The sequence below is a fragment of the Gymnodraco acuticeps genome, unplaced genomic scaffold (genome assembly GCF_902827175.1).
Source record: "Gymnodraco acuticeps unplaced genomic scaffold, fGymAcu1.1, whole genome shotgun sequence".
NCBI classification, from domain to species: domain Eukaryota; kingdom Metazoa; phylum Chordata; class Actinopteri; order Perciformes; family Bathydraconidae; genus Gymnodraco; species Gymnodraco acuticeps.
The window spans coordinates 3,064,507-3,084,507 of NW_022990295.1; the positions used below are offsets into that span (position 1 = coordinate 3,064,507).

The 20,001-nt window shown below is 41.2% G+C and overlaps 1 protein-coding gene and 2 non-coding genes across 5 annotated transcripts in view; 2 read left to right on the top strand and 1 right to left on the bottom strand.

Moving 5' to 3' along the window:
• The first annotated feature begins 17 nt into the window (after window positions 1-17).
• Window positions 18-20,001, top strand: part of arhgef10 (Rho guanine nucleotide exchange factor (GEF) 10) — a 59,718-nt gene continuing 39,734 nt past the window's right edge. Inside the window, exons 1-9 of one of the 3 annotated variants that reach the window (XM_034222289.1) lie at window positions 18-203; window positions 8,363-8,472; window positions 12,119-12,523; window positions 15,286-15,573; window positions 16,715-16,751; window positions 17,187-17,275; window positions 17,611-17,667; window positions 18,148-18,335; window positions 19,235-19,351. In XM_034222289.1, coding sequence (XP_034078180.1) covers window positions 8,436-8,472; window positions 12,119-12,523; window positions 15,286-15,573; window positions 16,715-16,751; window positions 17,187-17,275; window positions 17,611-17,667; window positions 18,148-18,335; window positions 19,235-19,351 — 1,218 coding nt within the window. In that variant the 5' untranslated portion in view covers window positions 18-203; window positions 8,363-8,435. The remainder of the gene's footprint in view (window positions 204-8,362; window positions 8,473-12,118; window positions 12,524-15,285; window positions 15,574-16,714; window positions 16,752-17,186; window positions 17,276-17,610; window positions 17,668-18,147; window positions 18,336-19,234; window positions 19,352-20,001) is intronic. The other 2 variants (XM_034222290.1, XM_034222291.1) reach the window with 2 other exon arrangements.
• Window positions 8,552-8,625, top strand: trnai-aau. The gene has a single exon. It is a non-coding gene; the product is annotated as a tRNA-Ile (tRNA).
• Window positions 10,457-10,529, bottom strand: trnaf-gaa. Its single transcript has one exon. It is a non-coding gene; the product is annotated as a tRNA-Phe (tRNA).

The following is a 20,001-nucleotide window of genomic DNA, read 5'->3' on the forward strand; positions in this document are numbered from 1 at the left end:
GCTTGGAGGAGGTAAAGGGTGTTCATGGATGGAGTCAGTTTGCATCGATGAGAGTAAAGTTAAAAGAAGGACACTGAGCGAGCACTGGATGTGTTTTGATGTGTTTTAAGTTGTGAAGAAGTCAAAAATGCACCACGTTTAACACTTATTCCCTGTTTCTGCGAAAGGATAAGGTTATTTTTCTGGAAAAAAGTCATAAAATGGTGAGTTGAGGACATTTTTCTATGTTTCTGATATCCCTAACTGTTTGCTAACAGTAAGTTCATGTGAGCAGCTACGTTTGGCTACATGATTGATACAAAGTCATGTCAAGTGTATCCTTTTGCGTTATCAGTAAAATAAGTCTATTTTTGTTAAAACGCTACATTAGGAGATTGCTATAACGTGGCGCCTCAGTTAACACAAAGTTGCCAACAATGTCATCTAACTTCTGTACCTTTTTTTTCTTAGCTTAACAACTGCGTCATAACACGACTTTAAAAGTTCGAAAACTTGAAATCAACTAGCAGAACCATTGTTTTAACTGAACAGGATACTATACTGTATTTCCTTAGTCTTTGCCTGTGTCGTGTAACATGTTGGCAGATGTTGAACACAACTTTATACTTTCTGAACCCTTGCTCTATGATACATTTGCAGGTGCATTTTGCCTTCATAAGAAAGATGAGACTGAAAAACAATGTTAAGTTTGCCATCTTGAAAACAAGCATAACTTTATTCATACAAAATAAGATATACAATGTTAAAAAATCCATGTGGACTTTTCAGTTTAGAGCTATGAATAAGTGAGAATGTGTTCCTGAGCTGCAGCAGTGGGCCCATCTACACATTTAAGTAGTCATGCATAGCATTCCTCAGTGAGAGCCCGGCAAGGCTTCAGTCAACTGGAAGATCCGTCTAAACAGGTAGTACAACCATGATCTAATTAAACTGTTTCTCATAGATTACTTTCTGTACAGCAAAAGGCAAGTGCTTTCAGGAATGTATGAAGCCAACAACCTCCAAAAATAGTTTAATTACAAGTGCTATGATCTTCATTTGTCTAGTTTCATGCATTCAGCCAGTACACGGGAGAGATTTGGTAGGAATCACACACACGTGCATGTACACAACAATCTCTACCAGTCATTTGTTAGGCAAATAACCAGAGTGGCCTGCCTGCAAATACAGATGCTTAATACCTGCCCACATTGTTATAAGCCCTCGTAACAAAGGCTGACCAGGGAACACAGATATGTGTTTCCCCTGCTCAATTCCACTGCAATTTCCTAATGGAAGCACCCATGCAAAACACTTTATGTGGGACCATTTTTCATAATCAAAAACCTCAGCCACTTTCACCGTGGATGTTTTCAGGCACCTCTGGGACAAAAATGTCAGTGTTTCGTAGAAAGGAATGTTGACAGTCAATGCTAAAGCTATGTGTCTGTTATGAATATGGCTCGGGAGACTGCATTTCAGCATCTTATCAATGTCATTTGTCATCGTAATGATAACACATTAGTACAGTCGAACAGCAATATCCTCTCCTGTCATTAGTAGTCTGCAAACACAGATGCAGTTCAGTGGTGGAGAATTGCAAATTGCTAAAGTAATTGTGACGAGGCAGTGACTTTACTTTGCCAATAGCCTCTCGTGGAAATCCCTTCTGTTACGGACTCACAGTGAGCAGAGGAACATACCATTCGTTTCTAAAAAGGTCGTTATGGATTCATTGTCCACCCACCACCCCACTAAGGACCCCCTGAGATAAGACATGGATTAGCAACATAATCCAGCCACAGCTGGGAAAGGAAAGCCACCGCTCTCCTGCAGGTGGATGTGTGAAATTGCTTGCATACCACACACTTGTTTAGCAGATGGGAACAATTGTCAGATATAGTTAGTGCTTAATACATCTTTTTATAGTATTCAACTTACCATACATTGTATGCTGTTTGTGTCTAAGGCATCTTTACTCTTATTTGACAGTAAAGGAACGAGGGACAGGAAATGAAGGGGGAGGGGTAGGGAGGGTTATGCCATGTCAGGAAAAGTCAGCCATAATTGAGCAGGAAGCACAGTTTTATGAGAGCCATTATAGACCACCCTATCACCAAGATTTCAAAAGACTTTGTTAGTACTATGCTCTATGCATTGAGCTGAGGATGACGAGTCTGCGTTGCGATGAGTAATGTCAGGGGTCAATGGCAATCCAGAAGGAGCCACCATCCTTTGAAGTCAGTGCAGTGACTGGAACTCTGACAGTCAAGGGCAAAGCTGTTTTCCTGTGGTAATTTATTGTAATCGTACTGACTTGCTCTATTCATATTAAAATGCATTCAGAGCTTAAACTCAGCCAGTCAACAAAAGGCCTAAGAAGCAGCTGCGTATCCACTGCTCACCACAGCAGTGGTTCACTGGATGGGTGGAGACCAGTGAGGAGGGGTGACAGACAGCTATGTGGCAGTTTTCAAATGGACACCATGTTTTAAATATTATACAGTCGAAGTGTTTCATTTTGTCCGAGCTGGGAAGGCCTTGTCAGTATTCTGTCTTTACTGTTAACAATAACTGCCTCCAAGTAAATTCTAATTTTAAAAAATCCATTAGGGGGAAAGTGTTATAATAGGTTGCTATGATATATGTATCATCTTTGCAATACATACTGTTATGTTATTAATGACGGCATGCAGTAGTGAGTTACTGTGGTGGCATCGCACTGACCACATTCTGTTTAGAACCATGGCTCCAGAGCTGGTAGCTGAATCTACTCGCATGTCCAATATTTCACACCTCTGACATCAAATGGAAATACTACAGCCGCAGGCCTCATTATTGATGTGTAATCCCCACAATCCACTTCCATTAGACCTATCATTATAACTGGTAGCTGATGGGGAAGACTCATCTTCTGCTTGTGTTCAGTGTGTTGACGGCAGGTTTATTTACACTGAGTGAGGGACTATAGAAACTAAAATAAAGTATAATTATGCTTGCTCAGCTACAATGAATTATGATACTAGTGTCTATAAAGATGCTTTCAATTTGTCCCATGCTTATCTAATCAACAGTTTGCCAGGAGTCAGGACTCTCGCTTTTTAAAGTCAGCGATCTGGTGCCTCTTGTAGGCTTCCCCACCCTTTTTGAGGTCATGGTGGGTGGTGAAGTGTGGTGTGTTGGAACAAGTTAGGCTAGGTGGCTTGTAGCAATGTAGCTACAGCACACAAGCAATATGTAATAATTAAACTCTTATATGACACAAAAGCTCCACAAACCTTCAGTACAATGTCTTTGCAACTCTTATATACTGTCTCAAAGGGCAAGAAAGAGGTCAAATGGTTCCTTCCTTAAGGCTGCAGTGTCCTCCTGCCTTCCCATGAACCCCCCTCAAATACGTTAACATTACTTTTTTAAGCCTGTCCGTCCGCTCTCTGTAGGGCTGGGATGTGCTGTTGTCAGTCAAAGCCTGATGACTGTAATCCTGGCAGAAGGAGAAGATTGGGACACAGCGCTCAATAAAACTGCTAGCCACAGACACCCCCAGCAGACTGAAGTCTGTCCTCCAGGCTTTTGTTTATGACTTTCAGCCCGTGCTTGGAATGCCACTTATAAGTGTGCCCCAGAAGAACCCAAATCCCTCACAAAACCAGGGAGTCAGAGGCGCACTCATCACATTTTTAAATGATCTCTGGTCCCCATAAGTGACGTATGATGTTATGTTTTTAAAATCTGTTAAAAACATGAAATAAATGTTTTCCTCACAAGTCACCACATGCTGTTGCGCCAGTCTGCCAGTTCTATCACCCCTTGTGTTTTACTTTTTAGATGATGTGCCATTTGTGCTTTATTATGAATGTAGTCAAACGTGCCGTTGCTGTGTGCTTTCGCAGCCCATCCATGAATTGAGAAAAAAAACATGTCGAATCGAATAAACTAGTTTAGGGTTTGCAGTCTGAGATGACACATGTAGTAGTTTAGGGTTGATGTAAAGTAGTATCGTTTAGAAATGGAGAACTTTGCAAGAACATTGCAATTGAGATTTAGAGTGCCATCCCCAGTGGTTCTCAAATGGGGGTACGCGGACCCCTAGGGGTACGTTGGAGTACTTCAGGGGGTACGTGAGATTTATTTTATGTTAATGAAAAAAATACCAATTTGAGGAAAAGTAACAAAGTTTGAGCAGTGTGGGTTTTATATTAATAGACTAGAGTTACACATATTTCAAAACACGAAGTGTAATAACTGCAGTTGCCTCCCTGTCAGAATGACAAAGATTCTCAGTGAAGCACAAGCCCATGTTTCTCACTAAATTGTAAGTACAACTTATTAAAAAGATCAGTTCAATGCAGCTAATGTTGTCTTAGTGTTATTGCATGATATTAAACTTGGTTTGCCATGAATTTAGTGATGGATTGTAAACATTTGAAATGTAGCATTTAAGTGTTTCTCAGTTACCTCTTTATATAGGCTTTTCTTCCCTAACAAATAGTGTTTGCGCTGATCAGGGGGTACTTGGCTGCATTTATTTTTCAAAGGGGGTACATTATTGAAAAAAGTTTGAGAATCACATTATGTATGTTAAATATCCTCAACATGTTTTTGATCCATGTCATTGTCAGGAGCAAATTGTCTGCATTACAGCAGCAGGCAAAAGGACTGTTTTCCTGTCTGCAGAGCACAATTTACCCGTCCCAGCGTGTTGCTCAGCTGAGTCTGTCATCAACCATACGGCTGACTTTTCCTGCTGTCTTCCGCTTTATCCTCAATCATTGCTGTTAGATTCAATCATGGTACAGTACCAATCGCATTGAACACTGGGCGGATAAGCAGATGAATAAATAAATCATGGTGAATATCCCTCTCTTTAACACTAGACCCGCCAGAGGTCGCTGTATACCTAAAACCGCCAACGGGTAAAATGTACCCGCTATTGATTTTCAAGGTACAATGTTCTTTTATTTATCATACAGAACAGTGAGTTTTGATCGCACAGGGATGAAACTTTATACCAATAGAATATGTGGACTCTCAGCTTTTCATATGATATAGTTTGTGCAGATAACATGAAGTAGGCTATAAAATATCGCTACCAGTGCTGATTTAAACGCTTGATGTTAGACTTGTGTTTTGTTTAGGTACAAATCTCTCTCTCTATCCATCTATATCTATCTATCGATCTATCTGTAATGTTCTGTTTTATGGACATATAATTGTCTACATAAACAGACGACGCGGACTACTTCTCTCATTCCGAGTGTCCATCTTTATTCAACTGGCACGTAACCTGCACACATGCATTACGTCCTCAACGTGAGCTCAGTCATCCAAGATCTTGTATTCTCCAAGATGTTACACTATCTATAACTATCTATCTGTCTATCTCTCTCTCTCTCTCTATCAATATATATATCTATCTCTCTCTCTATCTATCTCTCTATCTATAAGGAACCGCAGTAGACAAAAGGCGTTGCTATAGCAACACGTCATGTTTACGCTGCATTTTCTATGAGGTAAATATTACCCGCTGGCGGATATGGGTATAAATGTCTTTTTTTTGGTCGATTTTTTTCAATCTGACTTCATATTGACCATTTTTAATAACAGAGGGTGCTACATAACACACTTTCAGGAAAAGTCACGGACTGGGAGACTTTAATATTTCATTGAAAAAAAGTTAGGCCTACATACAATCAAAAAACAGCTGCGGGTAAATTGTACCCGTTGGCGGTTCTAGTGTTAAGATTCTTGACACCTCGTCACCTGCTGGTTCCTTCAGTGTGTTACTGAGACAGTGCTGGCAGTATAGACAGGGTGCTGACAGAGGCCACAGATGTAGTGCAGTTGGTCATCCCGTGGGGTGAGCCAGGTGGTTCACATTTGAAGTCACACCACACCGCAGGCCATGCAGGATGTCATTTGTGGAAAGGTGCATTTTCTTCAAGAGGCAGGTTAAAAAAATAAATAAAGGCATAGTAATTATAGGAGAGAGGATGATTTGAGGATTCTGCCGGCTTGTCAGACATGTGAGAAAAAATGGCTTTGCTTCTCTACTTAATGTAAGACAAGGCAATAAAACACGGAGCCAGCTCTTCTGGAAGATGTTAAGATAAGGTAAATCATCTGGTCTGAATGCAAATGACAAACAAGAAGGAACGTCAATTGAAGAAGTCTTTTTTTGTTTACCAAACACAGGGACCTCTCTCGTCTTCTCCGCTCCCTTCCTTCTTCTTCCTGCTCCTCTAAACGTTGAACTACGCATGTTTCGAGAAAGATGAGTCACCCCTCAAAGCTCCTGTCAGGGCTTGGCTGTACGTTGTCACTTCAAAATGTGTCAGTCAATTTAAAACCACGAGTGTCATGTAACTACGTGTTTCACACTCATACATCACTTTCTCAGGCTGCGCAGTGTAACCTACAGACCTACCTACCTGCTGCACACTTTATGAATTCCTGCCTCTAAAATGTACTACTACTAAATCAGTGGAAAACCCCTTCAAGTGGCTCCAAGCTATACATCTTGAAAAAAAAGAAAGAAAAAAAAAGTAACCTACAGAGGGCCGCGCCGTCAGTCGTACTATTTGACATTGTAGCCGCTCCTCCTGTCCTTTTCTCTGGATGCCTTTCTGTGGCGTAGGATGTTTCTCCTCAGGCTATGCATACGCTACCTGCCTCGGTTAGCGCTAGCACTATCTGTCAGCCGCACTGTATTCAGCAGACACTGGCCCTGTGTGCTCACATCCACTGCTCTGGCACCGTGCCCTGCGAAATGGGTGGAGGACAAAGAAGCAGAGGATTTCACATTATTTGTAGACAAAACAAGCTTTGAGACTCAGAATGAGTTATCCTTTGGATCTTGTTTGCTGCAATGCTGTGGTGTAGGTTTGTCTTAGTCAGAAGTTAACTGTTGGGAACTTGTGTTGTGGTTTTCAATTCAACTATAGAGGTAGCATACAGTAGATGGACTATGAGGCTAAGATACATACCATAACAATGGGTGCTTTATATGTTAACATGATGTCATGACAATGTCATCTGTTCTTGTGGATACTAGCAAGCTGAAGTAGTCTGGAAATAGTACTTTTTTTCCCCATCGGAGGCATTTGACAGAAACTGTCACCTCTGGATACAAATTGTACATCTGCAAACAAAGGCAGTGCTGCTGAGGAATGTGTTGTCTCTCATGCCCATGCAAGTCCAAAGGTCTCTCCTGCCTCAGCATGCTAATGACATTTCCCTGGGCCAACATGTGTGGTTAGTACCACGTCAACATCGCAAATGACCACTGCACCTTAAATCAGAATCAGACATGCTCTGTTCGTCAGACAGTGGGGAAATGAAGATTGTAACAGCACAGTGCAAATGAAAGGCAAACAAAAAATAGTGCACTAACATATTGAAAAGATATCCAAGTGCACATTAATAAATTAAAGTACACATCCATGGAAAAAATAAAAGGTATATAAACGTGTTGAAGTAGCAGCAATGGTAATATAATACATTGTAAAAAATGCCATTTCTGCCCATATAGTATAGTGGATTTATGTTCAAGTCATTGAAGTCCTTTGAAGTCAAGTTTCTAGGAAAAGAGTTTAGGGAAACCCACAGACATGAATCACGTTCCTGGGTTTTGGGTTGCATCAAAATACATTTGACAGCCTTTGGCTTCATGTAACCTTTGGTAAACCAAGCATGGATGTACTGGATCTTATTGAAATATAGTTTGCAAATGGGAATGGGAAACCATTTGATTTAAGGTTTAGTAAATGTGCTTGTTTTGAAGGACTAAACAAATAAGTAAACAAATGAGGGGATTCGTGTTCACTGTTGACTCTCTTTAAATGAATTAGTGGCAGAATCATCACAGTAAACTTGAATTAAAACCTGACCATGAGCCATGCTTTGAATGGTTTTGTTTTGGCTACAAACACCCCCACCACCCTTCTTTTCACACTAGTTTCTCCACATGTCTCCACATTGTCGTATCGATTACAAGCCTGTTTTTACCCTTGACACATGACACACGCCCACAATTAGCATGTGTGAATGTTGTGTACACTTCAACACGTGGTAGTTTCAACAGTCCCTGAGGAGCACTATAAGAGCTTCTTTTGTTTTCATTCACTCAGTCATTTGTCTGAATTAGCTTTGGTTCAGATTCTGATGTTGACACAAAAGGTACCAGACCGTGACCGCATCACAGCCTCTGCTGACAAAGTGCTGCTGTGATTGAATAACACTGAATAACAAGTGCTGTTGGGCTTTTAGAGACTGACTGGCTTACAAATGCAGAGCTAGAAGTGCCTCACTAAATTAATTTGAAATACTGTGTGAATCACCCCTTCCATTTTGTCTTTTAATGTGGTTTGTCTTTCTTCTTCAGGAACTTGTGTTGGCGTAGTTGATCCCCTTAATGCTGCTGTCTGAAGAGCTTGTGCAGGAGAAGAGCAGCAAGCATGGACGGGGAAGACTTTCCTCCCCCACCTCCTGAAAGTAAAGTCAACAAAGCTTTGTCACTCACACATGCCATGCACTTTGCCATTCACAAGATTGGAAAATGTATGTTAATGTCGGCCGGTTAGCCCAGTTGGTTAGAGCGTGGTGCTAATAACGCCAAGGTTGCAGGTTCGATAGCCGTACTGGCCAAAGGTTTGGATTGTTAGATAAGACGTAAAGACTTTGTCAAATTTAAATCAAAATGTTCCAACAACAGTGGAAAACTCTGTACATTCAGCCTCTAATATTGTGGGGGAAATATGTGATAGCAAGCTGAATATATTTGGGCTGGTTTCAAAAAGCGAGAAATCTGAAGACATGACATTTCCTTTAAACAAGAAATTAAATGGCAGATAATATTCGGATCAACATTGCAATAAATCATTAGTTGCAGCTTCTTGTAAAACTTCAAGCAGTTCACAGTTGAGTCTTAAAAAATCCACAAAGAGCTGATAGAAGATTGTGAGATGCTGTATTGCCAAACTCCAAACTACTTTGTGTTTACTCTTGTCACGTATGTTTGTGGTTTACTTAAGATTACAGTGTCAGACTTTAGTGTGACCTGCTAGCTTCTGTAGGTCATCTTGTGGTCACATGACTTCCTGAAGGGCTCCTGAAGCTGGACAGTATAAAGAGTAAACAACACAGATTCCTCTCCTCCTCTTCTTCACGGCTGGGGAGTGTGTGGGCAGAGCAGCGAGGGAGTAAGAAGGGTCAAATGTGCTGCGCTGCTGTGAATACCAGACAATGTGCCTCAGTATTAAACTGAATACACACACGAACACACACAGCCTCGGGGGATAGACACAGGACCGAGAAATGCTTCGTCTCCAGCTGGCCAGTCACTTGCTTTGTTGCCAGGGCGATGCTGGAGCAGATCGTAACCCGGTGACTCATTTGAGCAGACCATTATGTGGCAGAGTGGCGATAGGACCACAGAACAGAATCCATATTGTAATTATGAATTGACAATGGGCACCTCAGCAAGGGAATGCATGTCAGTGTGCAAGCATGTATATCTCTCCATGATCTTGCATTTTACATAATCACTAGGGTAGAAAGGTGAGAGAAGTACAGATACTTTTTTATTTCCAGTTAAGGGATTTTATGAATGAAATCAGAATATATACAGTATGTGTGCTTGCACTGTAGAGTAAGGTCGACATCCAGCACTCTCCATAATTAAGCTGCAGGCATGCGTACCCTGACTGCCAACTATCAATGGACTCATAGTTGCAGATGTACTATTGGATGGCTAGTCGTGACTGGTCATCTGGCCAAATCCAATAAAATCAGGTCCTGTTCTCTTTTGGCAAAGTCAAGTGTTTCACATTGACACCACACCGAGAGGATCTGAGTGCAAATTGTAGCAATTATTGGCAGATATGAATACACATGACACCATTCATTATTTCACAGATGGAAAACGACAGATAGCAGCTCTGTTTCCAGGTTTGCTCTTGGCACCTCTCTTTTTTTGTGCAACGTTAGTCACAGTTGCAGATGGACATGGGGTCGCAAAGTCGACCCGGACCATTAGTCACAGATCGCTCCTTCACACACTGACTACAGGGTGGAACAACTACCTGTCAAAGCCTGAGGGAATGCTACTGGTGATTTAGAGCTGTGTACATTGCTGTGAGGGACTTCAAAGCTACTAGGTTTGCTGCAGGGAGTGTGAGAAAGATGTACCTGGTCACTTTCATTGGACCGCTCAGGCCTGCAGGCTAAACACAGCATGTTCTAACAGCTAACGTGGTTCTTTTGATGGTAAGTGTGTGTAATGAATAACCTTATCAGTAGATTTTTATGGTCACATAAATGCTTCAGTTGACCAGGTCTGACGGGAAGGACATGGGAAATCTAGGGAAAGCTAAACATGTCAAGAGGGAAAGGTGGATCCCAGGTGTTACAGGAACGCTTTATGAAGGGTTTACACTGCATCTCAAAATTGCCTGGGGTTGAAGGGAAGAGGTCTAAATGCCGAAACCAGGGATCGAACCAGGGACCTTTAGATCTTCAGTCTAACGCTCTCCCAACTGAGCGAGTTCGGCATAGAATGCTCACGGTGACATTGTGTACTCGTCGACCACTAAATTGGAATTTTCTGTTTTCTTTGGGAACACAGTCAGGATATTAGAGTCAGGCTTTGGACTGTGAGTTGAATACAATCAAGCTGTGACTACTGATGAAATAGCTCACAAAGAATCTGTGGTATGCTAGCCATCAAAACTGTGACACAGATATTATCATAGGACGCTTAGGAGAACTCCTAAAATGTGACTTATATAGGAACATCTTCAACCCTTGAGAAGTGGTGAGAATGGGAGTTCCTTCCTTTCAGGCTCTGTGGATGTGACTCAGTGTATCCCTCTGTGAACCCTGTTTAAAGGATTTCCTAATATTTTCCACAGTATTCAATTCAGGGTGCATTTTGTGAATGTTTTCTCTCCTTTTTTCTTTCACTGCACTACTGAATTAAACCTAAAACACCTTCCTTACACATTCAGCTCTAAGGGCCAAAGCATGATGCCAGGTTTTACATTCCACATCTGTTTACTTTCTCTTTATTGAGCTTCACTCACTCCGGCCCACACTATACATCAGATGATGCAAAACTCAGGCTGTGCTCCTCACTGGAGGGAGTAACAGCTCCCTTTTCCTGCCGGCTTAATTGCAGCGTGGAAACTGGAAAGACATTTGTTGTTCCCTTCCTGTCTGCTGCCAAGTGAAGGCTCTGATGCGAGTGTGACGCCTTTGAACCCTGACTGTGTCTTAGAGCTCTGCCCTGGTTGGTTTTGCTTATAAAGTCAAACAGCCGATGTGCTACTTCGGAGCAAATCCCAACTGTAAAAATGTCTGTAAGAAAACCTACTGCTGTAGTAGACCCCACCCTTAATTATAAGTCTGTTTGTGGCTCAGTCTTTTAACTTTAACAGCCCAAGGACTACAACTGCCACCCACAGTTTAAAGAGTTAAATCCTTATGTTCAGCCAAATCCTCAAAAGCATACAGTGTGGTATGATGAGCCTGCCTGTCATCACAGAGCTCTGCTTGTTATTCCTCTAATATCTTATGAATGTTATTCTGACATGGACTGTGAGTCAATGTGTCGAATGCAAAGGAAGTTACTGAAAGAAGCTACTTGGAAATAAATCAGAATTTCTAAGAAAAAACGGCTTAATTTTTATAAATGTTGACATAAAATAGTCCCACTTTTCTAGTCTAGTAAAACTATGCTTTGTGATTAGGTCACATGATATTTAAGCTAATACAAATAAAGAGTTTTCAATAAAAAATAACTATTTTTTTTGGCAAATTACTCAAATCAAGTAAAAAGAGTTGTGTCCAACTTTTCTGTTAATAAAATGCTACATTTATTTGGAGTAAATAGGTTACAAAACATTGAAGCTATCCAAGAAATCAAGATATCTGTATTACATTTGTATAGATATATTTATTTAACACATCCTGATTGTTTTGTGTAGTAAAACAATGTTACTACTGATACATTGGTGCATCCCCAATACATATTATTTGAATATTCTTTGAAAGTAGATCCTACACACTTTTTTTTTCATCATAAAATGGACATTTCTGTTATATGGCCCAGAACATGTCTGAACCGTATCTCTGTTTTCAGTGTTGGCAGACAATGTTCCCCATTTAGCTGATGAAGAGGAGGGGGAAGCCTTCGACTTTGATGACAGTGGTGATGATGTCCCTGAGGCTGACCGCCCACCCCCTCCACCTCCAGCTCCTCTACCCCCCAGCAGTAATGATCAGAATCAGGACATGACAGTGGTTAGTCCCCCTGAGGGGCATCTACTCAGCCCGGACCCCCCAGCACCCTCCATCACACCCCACACAGCTCCATCATCAGCAGAGGAACCAGTTGCTGCAAGCGCATCCTCCACAGCAGGTGGAGCAGCAGCAGGAGGAGAGTGGACATCTGCTGCAGAGGGGGCTGATGACATGGAGACAGATTTACCACCAGCTCCACCCCCTCTTCTTGATGATGAGGCAGAGACGGACCCTGGAAGAACAGGTTTGCGTCCCAAAAGTGTTGACATGTTATTGTTGGCTCCAGCGGAGGGAGAGTATTAGCCCTTCCTCTAATACAGTTGTGTATGGAAATGAGATGACTGCTGATATTTTCCAGCCGCAATCAAACATTCCCCACATTCCCCCCTTCATGTTTGTGTACATTATCTGGCTGATACCCAGCTCCTTCAGTTCAGGTTCAAGTGGTGCAGTCTGTCTCTCTCTTGACACCTTGTATCTCTGGTTGCCTGCTGCTGGAGGTTGTCTGGCTTTTATCACTGAAGCCATGACAGCAGCAGCAGGCAGGGCCAGGCTCTACTCTCTCTCATGGGATGTCAACACTGCAATTATTGTTCAGCTTTTATCCTTGTAAAGCATGCATAATTGAACATGCACATACACATTCATTCCTTTGTATTTCTATCAACATGAAATCCTCCATTGGCTATTAATAACATATCCCTGGATTCTCTGGCCTCTCAAATTGACCGCTTATCGGAATCTCTTATTCCAACCAACTGTGTACCTTACCCAGAGCTGCTTAAAAAATGCCCATTTTGGATATGTGTGAATGCCAATGACTGTAAGCTTTGAAAAAATGTGTTGTAGTTGTTTGGTTAAGTTGTCTAGGTATTAGGGGTGTAACGGTTCACAAACATTTCGGTTCGGTACGTACCTCGGTTTTTTGGTCACGGTTCGGTTCGGTACGTTTTCGGTACAGCAGAATTTTTTTTCACAAAACAAAACATATATATATATATTTTTTTATTATTATTAAACTGTGGATAATGTATTCACTCAAATAAATACAAAATATAATAAAATAAACATTAAGGTGCAGCATTTCGATTAACTGAAATCATCTGTATTTGAACTGTACTGTACATTACCTAAGCAGCCAGTTTGACATTATGACTTGCTTGTCATTGTATTTTCATGTTTTTTTTAAAGAAAGATGAACTTGTCCACCTTAGGCGCATTCACACCGCAGTACTTTTCCCACAAAGGTTCATGAGAACTTAGTTCATGAGAACTCTTTAGTTCTCATGAACTAAATACAGATCGCGTTCACACCGGAATAAATCCCTGGGGGAGGATTAGGCAAATTAAGGCGCTGACGTCACTTCTTCTTCTTCTGCTTTGGGTTTACTGGCAGGCCGCAAACCAGTTCACGGCGTATACTGCCGCCCAAAGTCCCCGGCCGGAAGTCCCCGGAGTTGGGGACTGGCTTCAGTAGAAGCTGCTGGGAGTCCCAGCAGCTTCTACTGAAGCCTTCCGAGTAAATCGCCAGAACGCCGACACCTCCTCATCTCCACCGCTCCCATGTTTTATTTTGTGTTGCCATAAATTAGTCTCTCTGCGTTTCTGCGCTGGGCTAATGCTAATGCTAATAATGCTAACGCAAGGATAATAAAATGGCGGCTTCACAAAACTTTTTGGGAGTTTTACGGGGCGTGGTTTGTAATCCGCCCAGCCAATCAGAAATATAGCTCTTTTCTCACAAAAGAGCCACTCGAAAGTCCCTGCTCTCTAGCAGGGACTTTCGAGGGGGGTAAAAAGGTTCTCATGAACTAAGATCGCATGAACCTTTGTGGGAAAAGTACCGCGGTGTGAATGCGCCTATTGCTTGCCGAAAGGGCAGATCTGCTGGCACTAACAATGTCTCCTGCTGTGGAGAACACCCTCTCTAGGGACAGAGGTAGCAGAAACAGCCAGGTAGCGCTTTGCTAACATGGCAACATAAGGATATTTGGCGTTTGTAATAGCTTTGGCTAGGTCTGAACTTTTTGCGATTGGTGGAGGCTTAAATGCTAGCGGGAGTTGGGTTTGCACTTCAGTAATTTTTCTTTTGGTACCGGTGATATTCACGTTCGGGTGATGCCTTTTCAAGAGTGCAAGTTTGATGTATTGCCAGCCACGTAACCAATTTTAGTTGAACAATGCCGACAAACAGCTTTGGTTCGGTCCACCTGTCTTTGTCCGTCATCCTTGAACGTAACTGCGAAACCAAAATGTTCCCAAACCGGAGACTTCAATGATGCTGGAGGATTTTCGAGCTCAACTTTATCTGCGTTCGCCATTAATTTTCGACAGTTCCTCAAATTACTGACTAAATTTGAACGCATCCCTCTGACCAGCTCTCATAGTATGCCTCTCGTCCAATGAAATGACTTGCTCGCTCTATGACGCGTTGAACCCAATGTGAGCAAATTACTCTGAATGCTGCGACGCAGCACCTGAGATTACTTCCAAGAAGTTGTTCACGTTCTCAATTTTTTTACGTTTAACGTTATATTCGTTCGGTACACTTCGGTACACACGTGTACCGAACCGAAGGGCCCGTACCGAATAATTTCGGTACGGGTACGTGTACCGTTACACCCCTACTAGGTATTGAAATGACCAAAATTCACTCGGAAAATCAGCAGAAGTATTGTATGTGAGTAGACTAAATGACAGCAATGCATATATGGAAATGATAAATACAAAACACAATACAATGCTAATACACTATATCCTCCTTTTTTTGAAGAGGGTAATGTTGCGTTGGTAGTACTATAGCTGTTTACCTCAGAAGTTCAGAAAAATAAAGACCGTAAAAATAATGAAAATAATTTGGTTTTCTAGAGATGCTTATAGAAAATTACTCTTTTTACATCTAAACGTTACGTTAATGTTTTGCAATTTATTTAAATATCAATGTGTCTGACATGGCATTTTCTAGAAATCTAATGTATCTTGTGATGTATCTCCTGTCCTCACCAGGCAGCCCAGGCCCGGACTCCTCTAAGGGCAAAGTCAACCCCTACTCTGTGATTGACATCAACCCTTTCCAACTGCAGCAGCTTGAGCTGCAGCAGGGACCCTCCTCTCCAGTGGAGCCCAAGGAGCGGGAAGGGGAAGTCCTGGATATCCTCAGCACCCCCGCTGGCATCACTTCAGGATACTCAGTCCCAGTGCCCTGCGGCTATGCTACGCCCTCAGGAGTCCCGCTCATCACACCGGCTTACACCACACCCGTCATCATCAGACACCTCTCCATGGACGAGGATGGTAAAGTAGAGCCTGCAGCAGGGACATTCTGAAAGTACTTAAAGGCACAGTGCACCCCAAATATTGAAATACTTATTTTACCTTTTGGCTGTAGAGAAGTTGCTTCTTTCAAATATAATGGAACTCGATGGCTTGAAGTGGTCAAGGCAAAGCAAATAAACATGTACACTACACGTACTAGAGTTCCATGGCCGATATCTCTAACACTCTGTGACTCACACCACAACAATGTAGACTGATTATTAGTATTACATGTAAGAGGAAACATATGTATTCTATGGACATTAAGGCCCTGTTTATTATTTTTAGTTTGAGTGAAATGATTCCTCTCACTGCACTAAGACCTAGATTTACAGAGCTATGACACCTAAACGCTGTCTCAGCTACTTCTGTCCTCTGCCTTTGTTTTTCCTAAAGCCTTGCCACAAGGAAGTAGGGACTACATTTAGCCCTCCCCAAAGATCTGGGTTGGCTGCGAGGATTTTTCCGGTTTCCATAAAAACTAGCAGTAACTTCTCCACGCCTGAGGCCTGGCATGCTGAGGAGTCTGATTACACTGTCATTATCTCACCAAGGTCACTACAGGATGAAATACTCAGTCTACTTTATTTTAGTAAAATAGTTTTTAATATCCTTCATGTTTAAAACTCTATGACCAAAGCAATCTGCGAGTCCTGGACATGATATACAAAGCAAGGACATTCTGCCAAAGTTATCACCTTTGCCATGACTTGTTCTGAGAAAGTACATCGGATGTATCTTATCCTAGAGTTTAGACTTGAGTACATGTCAGGTTAAATGTATGGAGGCACATGTATAGGGAAATATCATCTAAACTAAATTCGGGGCAATAATGGATATTTGGAATCATCAGTGACCCCTAGTGGCATATGAACACAGTTACAACTGAGTTTCTACATCTTGGTATTGGGAGAGCATTTGGGGTTCCATGCCATACAGCAGGACATGCAGAAACATTTCAATTAAATAATGATACTTACGTTCATACTCTAATTTACATTGCAGCTTTTGTTCTTCGATTAGACAACCAAAGGACCTACAAACATGGTTACATGCAAGAAAATGTAATGTGTTGTACAAGTGTTGTTTTTTGTAAAGTTGTCTGTCTTTCCTTCTTCAGTCACTGTGGTTGAGACTGGCAGCACCGCTGTTGACAGGTATGTATACAGCAGGTCTACAGCAGGGATTTATTACATTTAACGCTAAATCCTTTATCATTAGAGAGGTATGCAAAGTATGTTCCTTATTTTCAGCTATACTCACTAACTATCAATAAATATGCATTATATCAAAATGATACGCCCAAGATAATAGTAAACACAGCTTGTTGAGTTATAAGAAATGCAGCCGCTGTCAACATTTTTAAATGACAGCAGTAGACCTATATATTTAATAAGTCTTATCGTTCTTTTTTTGTGTAAGACTTATTCCTTCATTTGTATTAATCCTATTGAACTCAATGTCTATTTGCCCTTGTTGAAATGTGTTGCATTTGTATTTTATTTTTAGTATAATGCAAGAGCTACTTCTCTCTTTAAACTATACAATCGTTTGTCGAGTTGCACTTTTGCTTATTTCAATATGTTCTCAAGTGTTTTCAGTGAGGAACATCCACCTATCAGAGAAGAGGATGCTTTGGCTAAATGGGCTTCTGATCCTGCCAACACTGCATGGATGGAAAGTAAGGAACAATCCACAACAATCGTACATCGAGCACAGATGCATGCATCATTTCCATTAATAGATCACTGCTTTCAGTTCTCTGTACTTGCTTCTCCACTCAGTGCATGCCTTCATGGTGCTGTTAGCTTTTTCTTTCCTTCTTCTTTTGACACCATTGAATTCCCAGACACTTCCTTCCCTGTTCTTTTGAGGAAGCAGACCCGTGTGTGTGTGTTTGTGTATGTGAGTGCGTGTGCTTTTCTTTTAGATCCTTTCTACATTGCATCCTGCTCGTTGTGTGAACATTTTTGTGATGTGGGAAATCATGAATTAGCTGTTTTTTGTATGCTTTAGATCCAGATGAGGTGATTTACGATGACGTGCCCAGAGAGAACTCTGACTCCAACACAGGTTTGTGAAACTCTTTAAAAAAACATTTAACAAATTCAGTATTTTACTTCCTGTCTGTAGGTTTAAGTCTGTCAGCATTGTTTACTTTCACTTCCAATTGTATTGAATTTATATATATTTTAGATATTAATTGAAGTTGCAATCCAATCAACTCACCAGTCAATACATTGATTAAATTAGCTTTTTACTACTACAGGAACCCATTATGGTATAACACAATGTTGTACATTGGGAAAAGGCTATTGCTCTGAAAATGACCACGTACATTTATCACACCTTTAACCTGCTATCAGCATTATAAGCTTTACAAAAACAGTAATAATTGTAAGGCTATTGTATTTGAGTGCATGACATTTAATTGTGTTTATCTACATATACATCATAACACTTATGCTACTGAGCTTAGATGGAAACGGATCAATGGTTCTGTAGGCTGTGTCCTTTAGTATTTTGGGTTGAATGTTCCTGTTCTTCATACAGACCCAGATGAGATGATCTATGATGACGTGGAGTTTGGGGAGGAGGGAGGCTGCGGCAGCTCCCTGGACAACGGCTGGAGCTCCAGTGAGTTTGAAAGCTACGACGAGGCCAGCGACGGGGAAGGTCGCGCTGAGAACGGCCTGCCCCACGCCTTCATGAGAGGAAAGCCCCCCCAGAAGAAAACCCATGTTAGTATAACAATCACCCTCCCATGTCTCTGTCAACATTACAACCAACAAACAACTCTCAGTATCACTGTATATCTAAAGGTGGGCATGAGTCGATGAAGAAGGGTATATTTTATTTGTAATTGATTTGTAAATATTTGTAATTAGTGAGGGCTTGTCTTCTTTTACACCCTTTACATTATCCACTAGGATGTAGATGTGATGTGTTTGTTTACATGAAGTTGTGCTTAATTCTTTTTAGGATTAAACAGTTCATTTGTGCATTTGTTATGGAATCCACAGTTCCTTTGACCCTGAAAGAGATCAATCTGGGTTAGCTTCAGCTGGCTGTAATCTAATGTTTTGTGGAATTAATAATAATTCAACTGTCAACATGGTCATAAGTTAATGAGATGTAATTAAATGTTGTTTGGTGTTGATAAATATTTACTTACACATGAAACAACCATTGTTGAGTTTGTCAAAATGAAGGGGGGGAAACCATTTTGTGATAATGTGGTCGTGACAACTCTCAGAAACTGGCACTTACACATTATTATATTTCCTGATCTGTGATTTTGTTGGCTAGAATTAAAACTGTCATTGGCAGATTTGTTTGTCAACTATATCTAGCTAGGTAGTAAAGCTAGCTTTTAGATAAGAGGTTTAAAACACTGTTTCCAGCTGATATTACATATATATATTCCAGTATGTTGTGCAACTGTATTTTGCTATTTTTCAGTGGACCCAATATATGAAAGAAAAACAGATCCGATGAACATACCCTCTGGAAAAGCACATTTTCTGGAGGAGTATGGTCAGCAGAAACCATCGTATATTAAAATGAAAGTGAATTTGTTGTGGAGGGTGCACGGTCCTTCCAAAACCATAACCATAATGCCTGCTTTGCTTTTGTTTAGCTCTCTGAAGATCTGACTCGTTTGAAAGATCACTATGAGAAAAAGATGAAAGATCTAATGGCAAATACAGTGGGAACGGTAGAGCTGCAGCAGTTAAAACAGAAACACGAGCAGAAGGTAAACTACCTGAGGCTCTCCTCGCCCGTCTCCGCTAGACAAAGTAGTCCCAACCCTTAACTCCCAGTCTAGCTAACCCCTCTGGGCGTCTCCCAGTGACTCGGTACCTTCAGCCTGCTCTCACCTGAATGACTTGTGGTGGTAATGGTGAAGGGTTTGCATACAGATCATGTGTATGCATTGGTGGTTGTTGTAAAGCTCAGTATATATTTGAATGTAACAGTTGGTGAAAGTACACTTAGAAAACAGATATTGAGATGTATGATTGTTATTCAAAGTAGCTGAAAACTGTTGTAACAGTATCATTAACAGTATCACTTACAATGTAGAACAAGAACATGAATGATGTGTAGCAGCCAAAATCATATAGAACTAAAACAGATAATTAACTTCAAATAATACAGCCGCTGAGGCACTAGTTAGCGGATCTTACGCAGGGCAATGATCCAGGTCCAGACAAGATTCTCCGTTGTGCATTTTATTCCTATAACAAAATACAATGAACAGGTTTCCTATATCTCTTTCCTTAAGCCTTTCCTATGGCTTTCCCTTGTGTGGCTTGAAACACCCTGGTAAAAAACCATTTGCCTACTAGTGCTCTGGCTCCCACCACCCACCTGTCTCCAATATATACAATTACACCAGGTGCT